General features: G+C 39.8%; 1 protein-coding gene across 3 annotated transcripts in view; it reads right to left on the reverse strand.

The window, feature by feature from the left end:
• Positions 1-5,416: 5,416 nt before the first annotated feature.
• The window catches only part of RASSF3 (Ras association domain family member 3), a 191,466-nt gene continuing 178,363 nt past the window's right edge, over positions 5,417-18,519 (reverse strand). For all 3 annotated transcript variants that reach the window (XM_075209462.1, XM_075209463.1, XM_075209464.1), the window contains 4 exons: positions 12,463-12,570; positions 10,653-10,923; positions 9,027-9,142; positions 5,417-8,183 (listed from right to left, as the gene is read on the reverse strand). In XM_075209462.1, the coding sequence (XP_075065563.1) occupies positions 8,034-8,183; positions 9,027-9,142; positions 10,653-10,923; positions 12,463-12,570 (645 nt within the window). In that variant the 3' untranslated portion in view covers positions 5,417-8,033. The remainder of the gene's footprint in view (positions 8,184-9,026; positions 9,143-10,652; positions 10,924-12,462; positions 12,571-18,519) is intronic.

Raw genomic sequence — 18,519 nt, forward strand, 5'->3', positions numbered from 1 at the left:
AAAGTCAGGGACAGGCCAAGGTCAAAGGGTACAGGCAATCAGCAAAGTGGGGTCCAGGCAAAGGGTCAGGTCTGGCAGAAAGAAAGGATATCCAAGTTACAGGCAGGGGTCAGGGTCACCAGCAGAATATCACAATCCAATAAACACGCCAAAGGTCATACACAGAAAGATCAATCCAGAGGTACAGCAGTACAGGAACACAGAACAATCAGCAGGTCAGCAGTCAGGAAACTGAACACTATAACTGGCAGGAAGGCTAAGCCCTCCCTGCTTTAAAAACAGATAATGACCAATCAGGAGCAAGCTCCATAAACAGACAATGGGCCCCAGCTGGTGAGAGTGTAAACTGTGCATGCGCCCGAGCAACAGCTTGCCGGGTCGCAGCGCTAACAATCTAAATTACGCGTCAGAGGTTGAACAACCGGGTAAGTGCGGAAGTGACGTCCCGTTCTTCATGTCGACGGCTGGATCGAGGGGCAGTGAGGAGAGGCGAGCCGCGGTGGCTCATAGTAAAGCCGCGGCTCGTGACAATACCTTATGAAGGTGGCATATCTACAATAAAATACATGGTCAGATGCACCCAAGGTCTCTTGGGCGCAGGCAAAGGTTGCAACTTTCCTGATGGTCTTCTCACACAAGTCTTACATGCATCTACATATTCCTGGGTGTCCTTCTTAATAGATGGTCATCACAAGTCTTGAGACAAGGCTGATAGTCTTACTGATGCCAAGGTGATCCAAAATCTTACGTGAATCTAATCTAATACAGAAGTGGAAGCTGCTCAAATCAATTTATAGGCCATAACAGGTGCTTGAAAGGGTGGGGTTATCCTACAAGGAAACTACACACAACATTTTTTCCCCAGCACACTGCTATGGCCAGCAACAGATCTGCCATTTCTACTGTAGATAAAAATGCAAAAGTCTTTGTTGCACACATTTGCAAATGTATGTTTAAGCCATCCGCCACGCCAAGGCGCTTTTGCTAATAGGATGGTCCTACTCTAAACAATGAGAGTCCCATATATTTGAGCCATACATATGTGTTTTTAAATTGAGAGCCAACTTACCAAAGAGGTACCCCAGAAGCCTCCAAACAGCAATTCAGTGCCAGTACCCCCATCTCAGCTACTGACACCATATGTATGGCCCAAATATATGGGACTCTCATTGTTTAGAGTAGGACCATCCTATTAGCAAAAGCGCCTTGGTGTGGCGGATGGCTTAAACATACATTTGCAAATGTGTGCAACAAAGACTTTTGCATTTTTATCTACAGTAGAAATGGCAGATCTGTTGCTGGCCATAGCAGTGTGCTGGGGGAAAAAATGTTGTGTGTAGTTTCCTTGTAGGATAACCCCACCCTTTCAAGCACCTGTTATGGCCTATAAATTGATTTGAGCAGCTTCCACTTCTGTATTTGTCTGAGAGGCATGTTGGTGTCAGTAGCTGAGAGGGGGTACTGGCACTTAATTGCTGTTTGAAGGCTTCTGGGGTACCTCTTTGGTAAGTTGGCTCTCAATTTAAAAACACATATGTATGGCCCAAATATATGGGACTCTCATTGTTTAGAGTAGGACCATCCTATTAGCAAAAGCGCCTTGGTGTGGCGGATGGCTTAAACATACATTTGCAAATGTGTGCAACAAAGACTTTTGCATTTTTATCTACAGTAGAAATGGTAGATCTGTTGCTGGCTATAGCAGTTTGCTGGGGGAAAAAAATGTTGTGAATCTAATCTAAGACAGATTGTTACGATTTTAATGTCCAGATAATTGGTTATCAGGAGTCTCCACTGAAGTTTGATCCTGGGTGGTAAGTAAAAGAGCAGACAGATCCTGAGTAAGAATGTGTTGGGAGGTTCCGTGGTGCAGTGGAATGGGATGTGTGGGTGTTGGTCAGATCTGCAACTTGAATGGAGAGAAAAGAGGGGTCTGGGAGAAAGAAGTTAATCTTGTTGGTTTTACCCTGTTGTTGGTGCGTGGTTTCTCAGAGTCTAGATGTGGCAAAGGGTGTTGGAGGGTCTGTACTGTATTATTTTTTCATCTGTTCTGAAATATTGTATCAGTTATCCTTCTAGTTAATTTCCTTCTTCTCACATGTTGCGCTCCTTTTCCAAGTTAATCCATTGTTTGACTTTGTCAGGGATGTTCAACAATTACGAGGACAAAACATGTTTGTTACAACAAGGTCAATATCTACACTATCCTCTATTAACATCTACTCCCTTGCTCCTGCACCACCGAACACCAGTGAAATGCATTGGCACATTGCCTTCAAAGTCTTTGGCTGTATTCATTTAAAGTTTGGAGGAGAAATTCTTTATGAGCTTCTTGATTATATCCGATATTCTTACTTTTTTTACCTTTGACTAGTACCACTGTGATGGAAATGAAGTCTCCTGTAATGACACTTTCAGGATGAATTTAAGGCACCCTTTTAATCTTAGTCTTTAGCAAAACCAGGGGGCCCATTAGGGAGCATGTTCCCCTTTGCCATGCTCGCATATGCTGCGCAGTGGGAAGTTTCAAATCCTTGCAGAGATAAGCATGGCAGGTAAATAGTGACACTGGCAGTGGCTAGTTGGCAGATTTTAGACTGGGGGGGTTGGACACTGCATGACTAGAGGCCCATCCCTAGGTTAATAGCTCGACTTTAAAGCTTATTTTGTATCTGGCTGTATAGAGTGTAACCATGATTCTCCAGCTATTTTGCAACAACAAATTCCAGATTGCCCTCTGACAGGACATGTTGTGGTTTCTAGTTCCACAACACTGAAAAGCCAGAGGCTTCGATAAAAGTAGTGTCATTGATTGAAGGCCCACCTACCTTCCAGCTTGTATACTGGCTTGTCCGCTCCCCTGCTCTGCAGACAGAGGGGAAGTAGAGTCCATCCACATGAGATATCACCGAACTAGGCCATCACATCCCTGAATTTTCATATAATTTTATTGTAGGTAATAATATCAATCTTATGGAGCTTATACAAAGATTCTAAAAGAGAGAAAAGAATGTTTTATATGGGGCACTCACTGATCTAAATAACAATAGCAATAAAACTTATTCCTTTATTAATACTATTAAAATATACACTTTGGTCTAAGCTTGAAGCAAAATATTTAAAAACAGAGTGAAAAGAATGTAAAAGTGTTGATAAAATGGTAGGTCCTCTACCAGGCCTCACTATGTGATTCTGGATCATATATAGTATTTATTAAACGGTGTACCAATAAACTTTCATAAAAAAATGTGAAACTACCTATGTTTCTCTTAATTATTGTACTAATATTACTCAATGGGAATGTTCAGTAATAATTGTGTGCAGAGATCAGTATTCTGTCTATATCATTAATAAAGTTTTCACTATAAAAATACAGTAAAAGGTATTCTTTAATATGACACATTATATTAAGCCAAACCATAAATTATGGCCATAGAAGTATGTATTAGAAAAGTATAGATAAACTAATGCACAATGTAACACACTCACTCCATAATTGCAGACTAGTCTTGTCTGTTTGAGATTTGAATAGTAATTCTGATCCACTTGTCAGTCTATATTTGTCAATGGGGTACTATTAATGTTAGCTTGTAATTAACTAAATATCCTACTTTGAGTTATATCAAAGATATTTAGTATTAAAGTTACTGATAAGTGCCAATATAATAGCTATCTGCAGCTGCCATTGTTATGCTGACAAAGAGATTGCTCTGATAGTAGTCCTTGTTATACAAATCTGCCTTCAGCTAGTAACAGCAGCTGCTAATAAGCCAAATAACTGATTTGTTTGTCACAGTTAAGACTCTTTAAAGCTGAAGGAATAGATTTTCCCCTTTAAGCGAATTTCAATTGATCCCTTATGAATGTGACAGACTAAACAAATGTGGTTATATTACTAGCTAGTCTACCTAGGTGGTTACTGAACAAGGATCATATAGCGAGGTGAAGGCCTAACGCGTGTTTCGCTGCTTGCTTTGTCGAGTTTTATATTCCTGCCACTTCCCCTCAGCCGACGACTGCTGCCTCACTACCACATCGATTACCTTTTCCAATTTACGCAACTCGATCTCCCTCACCCTCAGGTTAGCCTCTACTCTCCAAGAATTCAAGTGTGCCCTTTAAACTAATTTATTTAAATCTCTAAACCCTCCTTACCTCACCTCCCCCACTTAAAGAAATTAGTTTTAATCTAAACAGACATCGCGATGATGTAAAATTGCGGTGCACAGTTCTTTCATTGGACTGGCTTACTGTCAGCACGCTGTTTCCATCGGTCATCTCCAGCGTTGGATTCAAGGTAAGACGGTTTCATTTTCTTTCGGGGGTTTTTTTGCGTGTCAGAATGGTGGTAATCGTAGAAACGATTACCACCAGCATCTCACTAAACCTACAGAACTACTTAAAAAGGTAGTCACCCATAAAAACCAGGATTTCCCAAAGAGCTCTTTGTACTCACCTGTACTCTGTTGCTCCAGGTCTTCTGTGCAACCTGGAGCAACAGAGAGCGGTGTCAATAACAGGGCAACAGTAACACACTACAGCGCACGATCGCCTAAGCATGGTAACGCTATTACAGATAAGTGAATGCTGCCAACAGTCTATTATATCAACAATGGACCAACCCCAGCAGCGCATCAATTCAGCCCTCGCAGCATTAATAGGTAATAGGTAAAAGACAGTCAAGGCAACCAACACAAAGTTGAAATGGGCAGAGAGGCAATGAAACAACTGAGTCTACAAGTGTTTCTATCTCAGCCTCTAGTCACAATCCTGACAGAAGGTTGTGCATATGCATCTGGTTATGCAGCCTGTTCCCAGAACAAAGTAGTTAAGTAGTTAGTTACCATCTGTCTGCTCAGCACAGGCAGCAGTGTGTTTGCAAAAGGCCTGTCAGCGCATTCGGACTCAAGATATGCCCTTTGGTGTTGTCATGGAACATGATAAGCTTTGAAAACATAAAAGGGCTACTTTACCATCTGGAGGTCTACAAGTCAAAGATGTTCCTTATTTCTAGATAATGTTACTCTCTGAGAGATTGATCATCAAATGTGCAGGTCTTCACTTACTGATATCTCATAAGGAAATAGATTGCAAGACAATTGTGCCAAGACAGTGGCCCTTTTTGTGGTTTCACATAACACGCATACTTTGTTTGCAATGCAGCCCAATTCTCCTCTTGTAACAATCAAAAAGGAAATCTGAGATTTAAAATCCTACATGGAGGTGCCCAATGATATCAAAAGTCTTGTTCTTGCTGCTTGTTCATGTGCATCATGGGATGGCATGTATGGGAGAATTGGGGTTTTGTTTGTAAACCAGTAAATATCCGATGCACTCCCCTAGGTGGCAGTATATCCACACTGCAGAGTATAATACATAGCCAACAGACTACCTTGCAGACAACTACCAACAACAATTGAAAACTGCAGATTTCAGACTTTATTTTATTGGAAGAGAGTCATGACAATTTATTTGGGACCTTGTAAAAATCAGCTGTAGTTCTGAAAAAGTCATTGGTGATGAATGCTACATTTTGTCAGTAGGAAAAATAAAGTACAGTACTATCAACTGCAATTTTAATTAAAAAAAAATGTACACTGAAAAACCAATTTTAAATAAAACCCTTTAAGAAATCATAAATAGTAAAACATTAGAACAATTTTATTTAATTCATCTCAAAATCCAATGTGACTTTCTTGTACCATCAAACATATATTAAAACTGTACTTGCATTGCAACATTCTCATTTCAGTATGTAAGAAGTACTTAAGACCTCAATTTCAGGCTCATTATTCCTATTTCCACAGATAAGTGTGTTCACTTTCAAACTACAGAACAAACATTTTCCAGTGCCGCATTATATAAAAAAAGATCTTAATGTCACAGTGAAACACACACTTTGTAGCCACAAAGGGCTGTGGGTAAGACATGCAAATGAGCACATATAGTAGTGAATCTGTTCCCCCATACAATGGGTTCTATAAAATAACATTGTTTAAATAATAAAAACCCTTAAAACCTTGATCACAGAAAAATACATTAATACAGTAATCTGTCCTCAATCAATGACCATGTGTAGTGCATAAGACATTGTATCAGAATTAAGTCTAAAGTATTGGATATGCCCATTTAAAAAAAACAACATAAAATTCAAGTAAAAAAAAATAAAAAAATAAAAATTCACAGTTGAGGATTTCATGAATTAACTTTAGAAATAAAAAATTAACTGAAAGGAGCAAAAACTGTCCTCTGTAAGGCGTTTTATTCCACTTTGCAAGGCTTAATTTACCGCAGAAATAATCTGTACAGTTAAAGAATTAACCTTTAAGAATGGGGTCTAATGGAGCATTATAGCCAGACATGGGTGGCAACACCTCTAACCTTTCCTGTGGTGTTTACATGTTTCCATGCATCAGACTGTGCACCCAACCTACTGGACAATCATAGCGTCTGGCTAAATGAGGAAAGGACTTAAAAGTAGAAAACACATCTTCTAAAAACAAAGCACTTCCAAAAGCAAGATTTTACACCATGTTCCAATTAATATGAACCATTCGGAATAATTTTTCTCTTATGCTCAACAGCGAGCTTGATGTTAATTGATACAAAAGGACATCTTGGGCTTTTATGGTGTCCCTCACACTAGATATAATTATACAGAAGATCCTCTCTGAGATATAGGCAGTATTACCAAAATCTAAAGCCCGGCCATTAGGAGTCTATTTTCACCTATACTTGTACAGTAATGTTTGCATATGCACCAGATCAGCATGCTGTAAGAAGTAAACAATGAACGGCCACTCTGCCAAAGTGAGCTTTCTAAAACATTAACTAAACTATCGAATATTGTAAAAGAAAATATATTCAAATGCCAAAACAGACCACCTTTGATTTGCTTGTTCTTTGGTTTTGTTACAACATGCGATAATTCTAGACCTTGTAGAAGTGCTGTATTTCTGCAGAACACCATCACTCTATAAAGTCCACAATATATTGCCTACCACCTTCTTGCCCTCAGTTTGTGCAGGTGGATGGGTAAACACTTCTTAGGCGATCTACCAACATCCACAACACTTTAATAGGACCAGAAACATCCCCCATCTAGGGCAGTCCTCCAATATGGCTAAACCATAATTAACCCAAGCTAGTTCATCCTCCAAAATAATAATGTCTCAAACCTTATAACAAACTTCCACCTTCCAACGACATACATTAAACCAATAGATTGATTTGAACTCAAGTACACACCAGTCATTAAACTTACTTGTGCAATAGTTGAACTCCTTTTTAGGTATGTGAAATGTGATGTTTCCTTCCAATCACTGTTACAAACAGCTTTATGTTCTCCACACCACCTTCTTAGCAGCTTAAAATATACCTAACAGAGTACAAAAGTCCTATTGTAGCATGTTGTGTTGACTGCATAGTTGGTACTTTACCCATTTAACAATGAGTAGCCTTCTCATTATACCTCATCTATATTCCCTCTGAAAGTAAACCTCCTGAACACTTTAAGAAAGCATCTGGCTACACCCTCTTACCTCCTATCTGATCACTTGCTATTGTGCCACTGGACTGAACCCTCTAACAACCTTCATTAGTTCTTCTGAATCTTCAGGTGCTGAGTGAGTGCCCGAATCGGTACAACCCTTTAACAGACATTTGTCGCAATGAGCATTTCCTTAGGACCATTTTCCATACAAAAAATAGTTCCTGACAGGCTTAACACAAAAAAATTCTTAACAGAATTAAAGCTTTAATAATTTACATTAAAAAAAATAAAAATCTAAAAATGGTTTTGATTTTTGGATTGTCTGCAGCAAACACCACCTGTGCAGTGGTAAGCTTTAGAGCCCCAGTGAAAGTCACCAACCACATCCATATGGATTAGGTTTCAGTCCAGTTTATGACACCGCAGACAGACATCTTTTCAGGAACATATCCTTTGCAAGTTAGTCTCCATTGGACAGAGCTGCAAACATGTGCCAATTGCTCCATCATGTCGTAACACAGAGGTCTTTACAGCCAGGACTCTAACCAGGTTTGCGCACTCCGCTCAACGCTTCTTCTAGTTTCTCCTTGTAGGACGAATAGCGCCGCTTTAAACTCTGCAACTGCTCATCTTCTTCTTTGTCGAGGATGCGGAGGAAGTTCTGTAATTCTGGTATTGTGAAAGCGTCCCACTGAAACAGATTCAAAGCAATTAATCAAGCCCTAGTTATATTTCAGGACACAAGTAAAAACCCAACAGGTTCCTAAATCTGTGACCTGTGCTCTTGTTTATTACAAGCTATTTGAAAGCCAGTACCTCAAAAGAAAAAAAAAAACAAACCATCCCTACTCTCGTCCTACACTGAAGCGGCACAGGCAGATAGTATTATCTATGGCCTAAAAGCAAACAAGACTGTTCTCATACCCTCACCCACCAGGTCCTTGCTGTACACCAACACCTCCTAACTGATTTACAGGGGTGGAGCAGGGGGTTGGCACTGGTCACAATTAACAAAGCAGTTGGGTCCATTAGCATGCTAAATAGCAATTCAAAAGCGGTCATACTAAACGCTGCTCAGCATGAAAAGCTCTGAAGTATAGATAAAGCCAGCCCAGGAGTGAGCTACACACTGCACTATGCTTGCTCCTGGGCTCAATGCTCTCCTGCTGTGTGTCTTGGAGGAAGCTGGCCAGGGAGAACACATACTGGGTAAGAAGCACATTGGATTTAATGCTCTCTTGGACAAAAGGAGTCATGGAAACCCCCTTTCCCCCCCCCCCCCCAACTACTACACAGTGCTTGTTATAAATGCTTTTGTTTTTAGGTTTTTCTTCTCTGTATACATACACAAACACAATAAATGCCATGCTGTGATCTCTTGTAGAGATTATTACTATTTTCAGCTTTGGAGAAATGTTTGTATACCATCTGTATAACTGGGTGACGATCAGTATTGTCGTTTGATTTGATTTTTATTCTGTCCGTTCCAAATGGCAGATGGAAACCAACCACAATATTATTATTAGTTACTTACCATAACATCTCCAGTTTCATGCTCTCGTAGAACAAAACTAAGAGTTTCAAGATTCGGCCCAGCTACCAGTCGAAGATACAATGGGTGCTCTCTGTCAGATAACTTGCACATGTACACTGGCGAGAAAATACGTTCAATTAAACCAGACCTCTTAACAGTAGCATTTTTCAAGTGATTACAGTATATGGGGGTCAAGCTTTTTTTTCTTCTTCTCCCCGTTTTATGATTTTCATGTTTTGTCCCCACAGAAAGAAAAAAAACGCAGTGTAGCCACAATTTGTTCATGCGTCAAGTTTGCGACATCAGCAGCTTTGTACAGAACAGTGCAAGAAAACAAGTTTGTGTGCTGTATGCAAACCCAAAGGTGTCTGGCATTTGGTGCAGCAGATGGGGCTGACTATAGTGAGAGGTCTCTGTACAGCTGGGCCACTGAATATGGCAGTAGGGTAAGAGCTATACACACGATATTAGAAACCATGTATATGATAGGATAGGTGTTATAGCATCAGCTAGTTCAGGTACACTCACTCAGGGAGAGACAGACTTGGATAATTCTTAATGACAATAATTGTTTGTACCTCTGAGCAAGACAAAGTGTAATGGAACCACTTTGGCAATAACCCCCCCCCCCCCCCCCCCCCACACCTAGGATATGCCAGAGAAACTGGAATTAAAGTCCAGTAAGTGCCATTGCTGTATACAGCATCAAAATGTTAGGCAGTTTCTTCATCAACTGTTTAGGCAAGGTTAATAGGAAAGACATTATATTGCTATGTTTTACATGGAGGCTTATAGTTGACCAATTAGATCTTTTTATCCTATTCAAGCACCTTGTACCTACTTTTGGACAATGCCTTCTCACCCAAAAAAAAAACTCCCAAAAAAAACCAAAAACATAAAACAACCCTTAATACAGCAAATTAGAAACTGAAGCATCTGAAGCAGAGCCAGGACACACTCTAATTGCTAGCAGACTAAAGCTGAATACACACTACAGGTTTTTCAACGAATTACATTGCCAATCATACGATAAACTGTTAGGTCCAATATTGCATTAATTTGCACACTGCCGCGATCCTGTTTTATCGTACCAAAGCACACCGCATTGTTTGATTTGGTTTTATAAACTCACTAAAAATCACTATCAACGATGGAACGATGTCGGGTAACTGTGGAAATGTGTATGCACTCACAACCAGCAGTGTAGGCAGATCTCTATAGAGTTTACTTTAAGGTAAATAGTGTAGGTGTGCATGTTCATCGGGACTTCGTCGTTACACAAATTGCATCTGAAGTAATTTTCTGTAGTGTGTATACAGCTTAATTCTTTCAATAGCTCACAGCTGTAGATACGTTTTCATAGATCTTTATTGTAGAGCCAAGGTCAGCATGGAATACACAAGTTTCAATAAGCAGTATTACGTGTAACCACCTTAAGGCAACATTCCACATGTTACATTAGTCCCCACTAGCTGCTGAGGCACTAAAAGTGGAATGATTTTTTACATGTACAACAAACAGATATTAATACTCCAGATTCATTCCCCATCACTGTGGTGTGTAGTCATGCACTCTGATGTCAGAAGAAAAAAAAAAAAAATGTATATCTTAAATTATGTGGGGTACCTTGATCTTCCTTCTGACAGCGCTTATAAAGTGCAAACTTGGCGGGATTGTCAGCAACCAAGAACTTTTTCAACAAGGCCTCAATGACTTCACGCACAGTGTTGATGCTGCTGATGTGCAGAATATTTATGCTGCCCTTAGGCATGTAGAAGGCAGTATCGTTTCCATTACTGTTGGCATGGCTGTGTGCATTTGTCCGCGTTCGTACAGTGATTGGTCGTCTAAGTTCCATCTGTACTTTGATAAAGCCTGTATAAATCCCATTGGAATTCTGTAAAAGGTATAGAATTGCATTACTATAAAAATATACTGAATTCCGCCCTCTTCACAATCCACTTCACTACATCAATGTGCCAGCACTGAAAGCATAATTAAAGTGTGACAAAACCTAAAAACTAATTATGTGGACAGAGGAAAGTGATGTATTATGTATTTTTCTTAATATATAATAATAAATGTATTATTCCTTGCAGTGTCAGAATAGTCGTTAACTCCTAAAATTATTCAGAGGTTGCTCACTCCTAAATGTTCTCTCGTTTGAAGAGACTGCCTTAGGATAGAGTGCTGCTTGCAATGTATGCTATAGAATTTTTTTGTTTTTTTTAAATACAATGTGGCGCCCATTTCTGTTACCATATAATTTTCTTGTGTTCAGTCTATATTGTGCTGCACTGCACATATTTCAGCTTCCAATCAGCACATATCAAGACAATAGAACTGTTGTAAGCCAATAATACAATGCACATAATTATCAAGTTTATGAACAGATACCTGGTGTATTTGTAATATGTATTGTTTGCCCATTACATGGCTATAGATCAGGGTTGACCAACTTGTGGCTTTCACAAGTACGGCAAAGGATGCTGGGCTTGTAGTTTCACAACACCTGAAGAGCCACAGGTTGGCTAGGCCTAATATACATCTAGATCTGAAAGTCAAAGGACTACCTCTTGTATAACTCTGCCCAGCAGTTTTATACTCTCTATGCGTAGGTCCAATCTTAAAAAATACTAATGTACTTCCTTAGTACGCCAAACTTATACAGGGTGTATAAGTTTGCTCTTGTTTACCAGCACAAAATAGTGTCTGCACAGCTTTAAATGCATTTATTCATCTCTATACCACCCATCCTTCAATAACATAATAAACCAGATTGAAATGGTACTTGCTATGACTCAACCAGGAGGGAAGACTAGTATTGCTGTACCACCAACATTTTTATAATAAAATAAATTAAATGACAACTTTGGGATGAAAAGCACAATAAGAGATAGTCAAGGTTATAAATATTTGTTTCTGCTAGTGACCACAAATAAATAGTCACACATTTACACAGGTGCCTTAATAAGACACTGGAACACAGCTGTAATATTTGCAACTTAACATACACGCTATAACTTAAGCCCACCATGGCCCTTAACTTCAGTCAAGTTTTAAAGAGATTCCGCAATGACACAAACACACAGTGGAGAAGAAAAAAAGAATACTATTGGAATATTGCCATTCCTTCTAAATCTTTATTCTCAAAACACCACTATTGCAGCATCTGGGGAATAAATAGCACAATAACTCAATACATAGTAACTGATATTGTGCCACCGATATTAATACTGTTAACTGTTTTTACAGATATAGGCTATGAAAGTGTTTTTGTGCAGGAATCACGTTTTATTAGAGCACATATAAAATCTGTGCCTCCTCCCCCTTGTACAAGATGCCAAGGACAGGTTCTCACTGGGCCTTTGCTGCAAGCTGGAGATTGGTTGAATCATTAACAACCACACAAAGAATCATTTCTCATTCTACTTACCAGTGTCATCTTTAATTTGTCAGTGACTGCTGTATTGTACAGCTGGACCTTCTCTTTGGTTTCTTCCTTACTGAGGTACGACAAAGGATCTCTTTCTTTTTCAACATCCTAATAAAAAGAAAAAAAAGGACTCATTGAGCAAGTGGAAATCTCAAGTTTTACTGTACGTTAAAATCCGCATCAGTTTCAGTATTGAAACATAACAACTAGCGGTCAGATGAGCATCAAGAGTTATAGCTGAACCACTAGAAGGACAATACTGCCCTAACATCAGATTTATGAATTAATTGATCCCAAGTACTGGAAAATATGTAATATAATGGTTTAATTATTTCATTATTCCTTATACTACTGTACAGTGTCTAGAGTTTCTCAAATGTCATTATTCAGTTTAATTAAATGTTAGGATCTTCTACGTGACATTTTACAATTTTTGTTTGTTTTCTAGGAGGAATTGACAAGTTTGTAGCAGAAGGTATAACACATCTCAAATATGGAACTACCTGCGCGGTAACATTTTTAAATTTTACTATATTAAACATCTTCTGGATCAACAGAAAATTTGGGCCAAGGTTGAAAAAAAAATAGCACTGGCGAGCTACCTCAAACAATGTTTACATGTATTTACAAAGTGCTGCTTAGTTTACTTACTGAAATATAAAGTCATTAGGAGTAGCAAAGCATTTATGGCTATTTCTTAAACTGGATTACTAGATTATCCTCCTTCCCCAATTACAATGTAATGGAAGTTTTCTGTATCTACACTACGTAAAAATAAAGCTACCCTTTTTAAGAACAAGTATTGAACAATTTCCCGAACACTGTTACTCATCTTGGCAATTACTGTTAATATAATTGATTCCTCTATTCTAAACGACATGTTCATTTGTTCACAATAAAATGTACATGTAAGTGAGAAGTGCATCTGTAAAAAGTAGTTTAATAACAAAATAAAATAAAGCTGTCCTACAAACCCTTTGGGGTTTACCAATCCTTGGTAGTCAGGCGAAAAGCATCAGCTTATTTTGGGAGTACTGATCATCAAAAATACATGTGTAACAATGGTGCTTGTCCTATCCCTACCCTCAACACCAAGGGGTAAAGGAAACTAAAGGTCACACCACAACATTTCTTGCAATGTGGCTGGAGGACCACAAATGACCAAAAAGGTAGTCCTACACCCTACCCCAGGGCCGGATTTACCGCTAGGCAACCTAGGCACCTGCCTAGGGCCTAGCGGCTCTGGGGGGGGCACAGCTGTGGGGGAAAGGAGTAATTTTTAAAAAAATGGAAAAAAAAATAAAAAAATTCGGCCCCTCCCCCGACTCGCGGCAGCGACTCGTGCGCGGGGGGGGGGGGGGGCGCGAGTCGGGGGAGGGGGGGGGGGGGTGCCGCGAATCGGAGGAGGGGGGGGGGTCGGGTGCCGCGAATCGGGTCCCGGCAGCCTCTTCTCCTCTCAGTGATAGAGAGTGGAGGAGAGGCTGCCGGGACCCGACGAGCGATCACGTGACTCTCTCTCTTTTTTTTTTTTTTACATCTGGACTGACGGAGGAGGAGCAGCGCGCTATAGAAAGGTAAGTAAAACAAGGGACAGAAGTGGTGATGGTGAAGGGGCACAGAAGTGGTGATGGTGAAGGGGCACAGAAGTGGTGATGGTGAAGGGGCACAGAAGTGGTGATGGTGAAGGGGCACAGAAGTGGTGATGGTGAAGGGGCACAGAAGTGGTGATGGTGATGGGCACAGAAGTGGTGAAGGGCACAGAAGTGGTGATGGTGAAGGGCACAGAGGTGGTGATGGTGAAGGGCACAGAAGTGGTGATGGTGAAGGGCACAGAAGTGGTAATGGGCACAGTGGTGGTGATGGTGATTGGCACAGAGGTGGTGATGGTGATGGGCACAGAGGTGATGGTGAAAGGGCACAGAGGTGATGGTGAAAGGGCACAGAGGTGATGGTGAAAGGGCACATGTGATATTGTGAAGGGGCAAAAGTGACAATGAAGGGGCACAGTGTGATGATAGAGGGACAAAAGTGACAAGAGCACATACTTGGATTTATGCGTATTATTTTTGCAAACAACTTAAGTATTTCTGCCCTGACTTCAATATTTATTATGTTGTTTTGACCCAACTACTTAAAAAAACGGGACTGCTTGGTAATTATTTAGGGGTGCCTTTTTCTGCAGCAGGGTGGCCTTGCTCTTTTCACATGTTAGGTACGCCCCCAAAGATGCAAGCCACGCCCTCACCTCCTTTGGCGGCGTGCCGGCACATGCTTTCATATCTACTTAACTATAGGGGTATATGGTAGGCATGCGGCGGCACATGCTTTCACTTCTACGTAACTATAGGGGTATATGGTAGGCTGCAAAAATATAGTGCTATGGATTGTTGCAGGGAGGGGCCCCAAAAACAGTATCCTGCCTAGGGCCCTATGAGGTCTAAATCCGGCTCTGCCCTACCCTGGGACTGGGTGTAAAACTACCTCAGTCTGGCTGGGCCGACTGCAAATGTAGACTTAACCTCATGTGTTAAACTCGAGCAGGGCCTTCTCACCTCTTTGTCTGTTTTACCCAGTTTGTTTATTAGTTTACTATGTTTGCCCCCAATTGTAAAGCGATACGGAATATGTTGGCGCTATATAAATAAATGATGATGATGATGATGATGATGATGGGACGATATCTGCAGCCTGGTAGACGCCTGTCAGTCACAATAAATGTTACAACGTGGCTGGGTGTTTCTTATTGTTTTAGGAAAAGGAACACAAAAAAACAAGGAAAAAAAAACAATCAAAACAGTTTCTGAATGCTGTCTCGTACACAGACTTTTCACTGTCTAATTACTTCAGTGATTCTCTGTTAAGCATGAAGCATTCTAGCATGGAACTGTAAAAATCTGCCTTCAGGGCTGGACAGCTTCCAAAACATTTGTTCTGACACTGCAACAACTCCAGCAGGCCAGTGATATAAATATAACACAACCACTTACCCAAGGCCCATATATAGTCTGAGGCTATGATGTTCTCAGCGCCTTGATTTCAGGCAGGATTATGTCCAGAGAGCTGAGCAGATCTGAAAGCAGTGGTAACTGCATGCACTTGGTAATACACCAGCTCATGAACATAGCAGCATATCAGCCAGGCCAGGAAAACATTTTGTTTCCATCTAACCCATCTGTGCTGGAAATTCAAAGAATTTCTTTGCTATAATTGTATTATTTATGCTAAAACACAGAAACCGTTTTTTAGTCATGGACATATTCGAAGCATTGGTATGATGTGGATGCTGCTTGTAATTCTGCAAAGAACATTCAAACCTGTTCAACACTTCAGTGTGCAATTTGTATGGTGTAAATATCATCAGTTTAATTTATTAATATAGCGCCACAGAATCCGCAGCGCTGCACAAACAAGAAACATAGAAAATATATAAATAAGGGACAAGAGAAACAATTGGTAAAAATTTATACAAGAGACTATTATAGAGAAAGCAGCTATATAAGACGACAACTAGAACAAAGGAAAAATAACAAAGAAGATGAGAAGATAGGAGGTAGAGAGGGACAAACTTGTCATAGTAAATATTAAGAGAACTAGGATACTAAACGGAGACGATAGCGGTGGAGTGAGAGGGGCCGGTGGAGCGTGAAGAGGCTATGGCCTTAGGATGGAACCAGGTAGACAAGTGTGAAAGGGTGAGTTATGAGGGATCAGTGGAAAGATGTGAGGTTTGGGGAGAGTCTGGTTGGGTGGGGCAGGGAATTTTGAAGGCAGGAGTGTGAGATGGTGATAGGGCGTGAGGAGGCGAAAAGGCCATTGATAGAACATAGCGGGTGAGTAGGGGAGGATTTGTGGACAAGTATATATAAATATGTATGCAGTAAACCGATGCATATAAATCCACACTTTGTTTGTAGATCACATTCTTGATTTGCAGTACATGATCAAATATATATTTTACCACGTGACAATTATATGCAAGAGAAAAGCAACCATATTTAAACACAAGCACATTACCTACAGATCAGCACTGCAGGTTTTATGCCTTTAACCAGCTTGGCCTTGTCCACACATCCCTATATACAAAAGATTAGCAGCTACAAACACATTACGGACACTACAACACCAGATAAAATAATCCCAGGCTTCCCAGAAATCCAATCACTGACAATGAATCAGCCATTCTATCCTGCACCAAGGTTTAAATATTCTACTACAATCCTGCAAGTATTCAACCACTGGAGTCTTATACTGTAAACTTTAATAAACATCAAAGAATAGAGTGTAAATAAAAACCATCACAAACCATCTCTGTACATTCTACAGTGTAATAAGATCAAACTCGTCCCCTTTTTACACTACTAAAGAGATCAGTGGTAACCAGAGGGTGGGCGATGATAACAATATTGCTACATGAATGCAGTTAGTGGACCATACATTGTTTATTCATTGCATACACACATAGACAACTCCATCGGCATATATTATATTAAACACATCTGCAATGAATGTACAGCACCTTCAAAGCATGTAAAAAACCTGACATATGCATTGTGGACGTGTTCCATTTAATGCCTCTAAGCAATCACTCATTTTATTCAGTAAGAACAGTTCTATCAAACATGTTCCATTTTCATAAACAGTATAATATCCCTTTAAGATCTAAAAATCCTCCAAACCTGCAAGTGGATAAACTTTGAATGTGCCTTATGGTGTTTTGGCAGATTACAGAGTATGCATAGGGTATACAGGGCTTACTGTATACACCATTTTTTTTTCCTTGTATGAAACAACAGCCCACCACGACATCCAAAGGTAACTTTAATCAGTCCACACTTGACCACATTTATGAGTCTAAAGCTTAGCTTTACATTTTTTTTTGACTGTGTAACAATATGCCCTCATACATTTATTGTTAAAAGTATGCAAATTAAATGTTTGTCTTTTGTACTTATCGAATGCAAATATAAGACAAATGTAGTTTCTATAAAGAAAAATCATTAATAACACTTGCATGCTAAACTGCAAGCAGATAATGTGGTCTCTCTTTTCTCAAGATATACAATAATTTCCATAGGAGGCCTCCAACAGTTTGGTGGCCTGGTTAGGTTAGGACTGGGGTGATGCAAGGTCCAGTTAGTACAAAAACGAACAAGAGCAGGCAAAATGGGAAATAAGCCCTTACTGTTGCTTATAGTTTTAAAGAATGCTGTATAGTGCCATCAGCATGGGGGGACACAATAAGCAAGCCTAGTGCTACCTAGTGCTCTTCAACGCAAATGATGATCATGTAAATTCTCTGCAACAAATACAAATCAAAAATTCAAAAGAACGGATAATGATAAAAAGAAAGTAAAAGTCCCAGAGCTGTGTTTGCACACTGATATGTGAACACACTGATATGTGCGTGTAAATACCTCATCCTTTCAAACCCTCTCTGCCAATTCTGCTATACCCTACAAGGTTGTGTTTTAAAACTGGGTGCTATGCCAATGTTAAGACAGACTAGCATTTGTATAGAGCTGAAAAAGGAACTTTTATCATTAATAGACGATGCTAATGTCTATGTGTCTAACACTGGAAGAAAACAAAGTATTGTTTTCAGTTAACACTTCTAAGACACAAGATGGTCTGACACAAATAATAAGTATTTACAGACACTGTTCAATACATGGAAATATTAGACACAACTTTCTGTAGATTGTCTTTAAAACTCTAATCCAAAGCTTATTTAAAACGATTACATTTTGTCAAAACAATAAAAACACAATTCATGGTACCATTCCCTACGTTTCATGGAAATATGGAACATGGATAAATGGCTCTGAAGCTGGGATTTATACCAGCAGTCCCACTGTAATACTTTTGTGTACTAAATTTTCATTTGGCTGCAAACTCCCCTTATGAGGGTCCCATGGGCTGCAATTTCTACGGATTGACTGTTTTGGTTTGGGGGTGGAGGGGGGGGGGGGGGGGTTATCACATTATATTTTATATATAGAATAAAGGGTGAAAAATGCTCTGCCTCTATAAAACAACCTAGCCTAGCATACACATTTG

This window comes from Mixophyes fleayi, chromosome 4 (assembly GCF_038048845.1).
Source record: "Mixophyes fleayi isolate aMixFle1 chromosome 4, aMixFle1.hap1, whole genome shotgun sequence".
NCBI lineage: Eukaryota > Metazoa > Chordata > Amphibia > Anura > Limnodynastidae > Mixophyes > Mixophyes fleayi.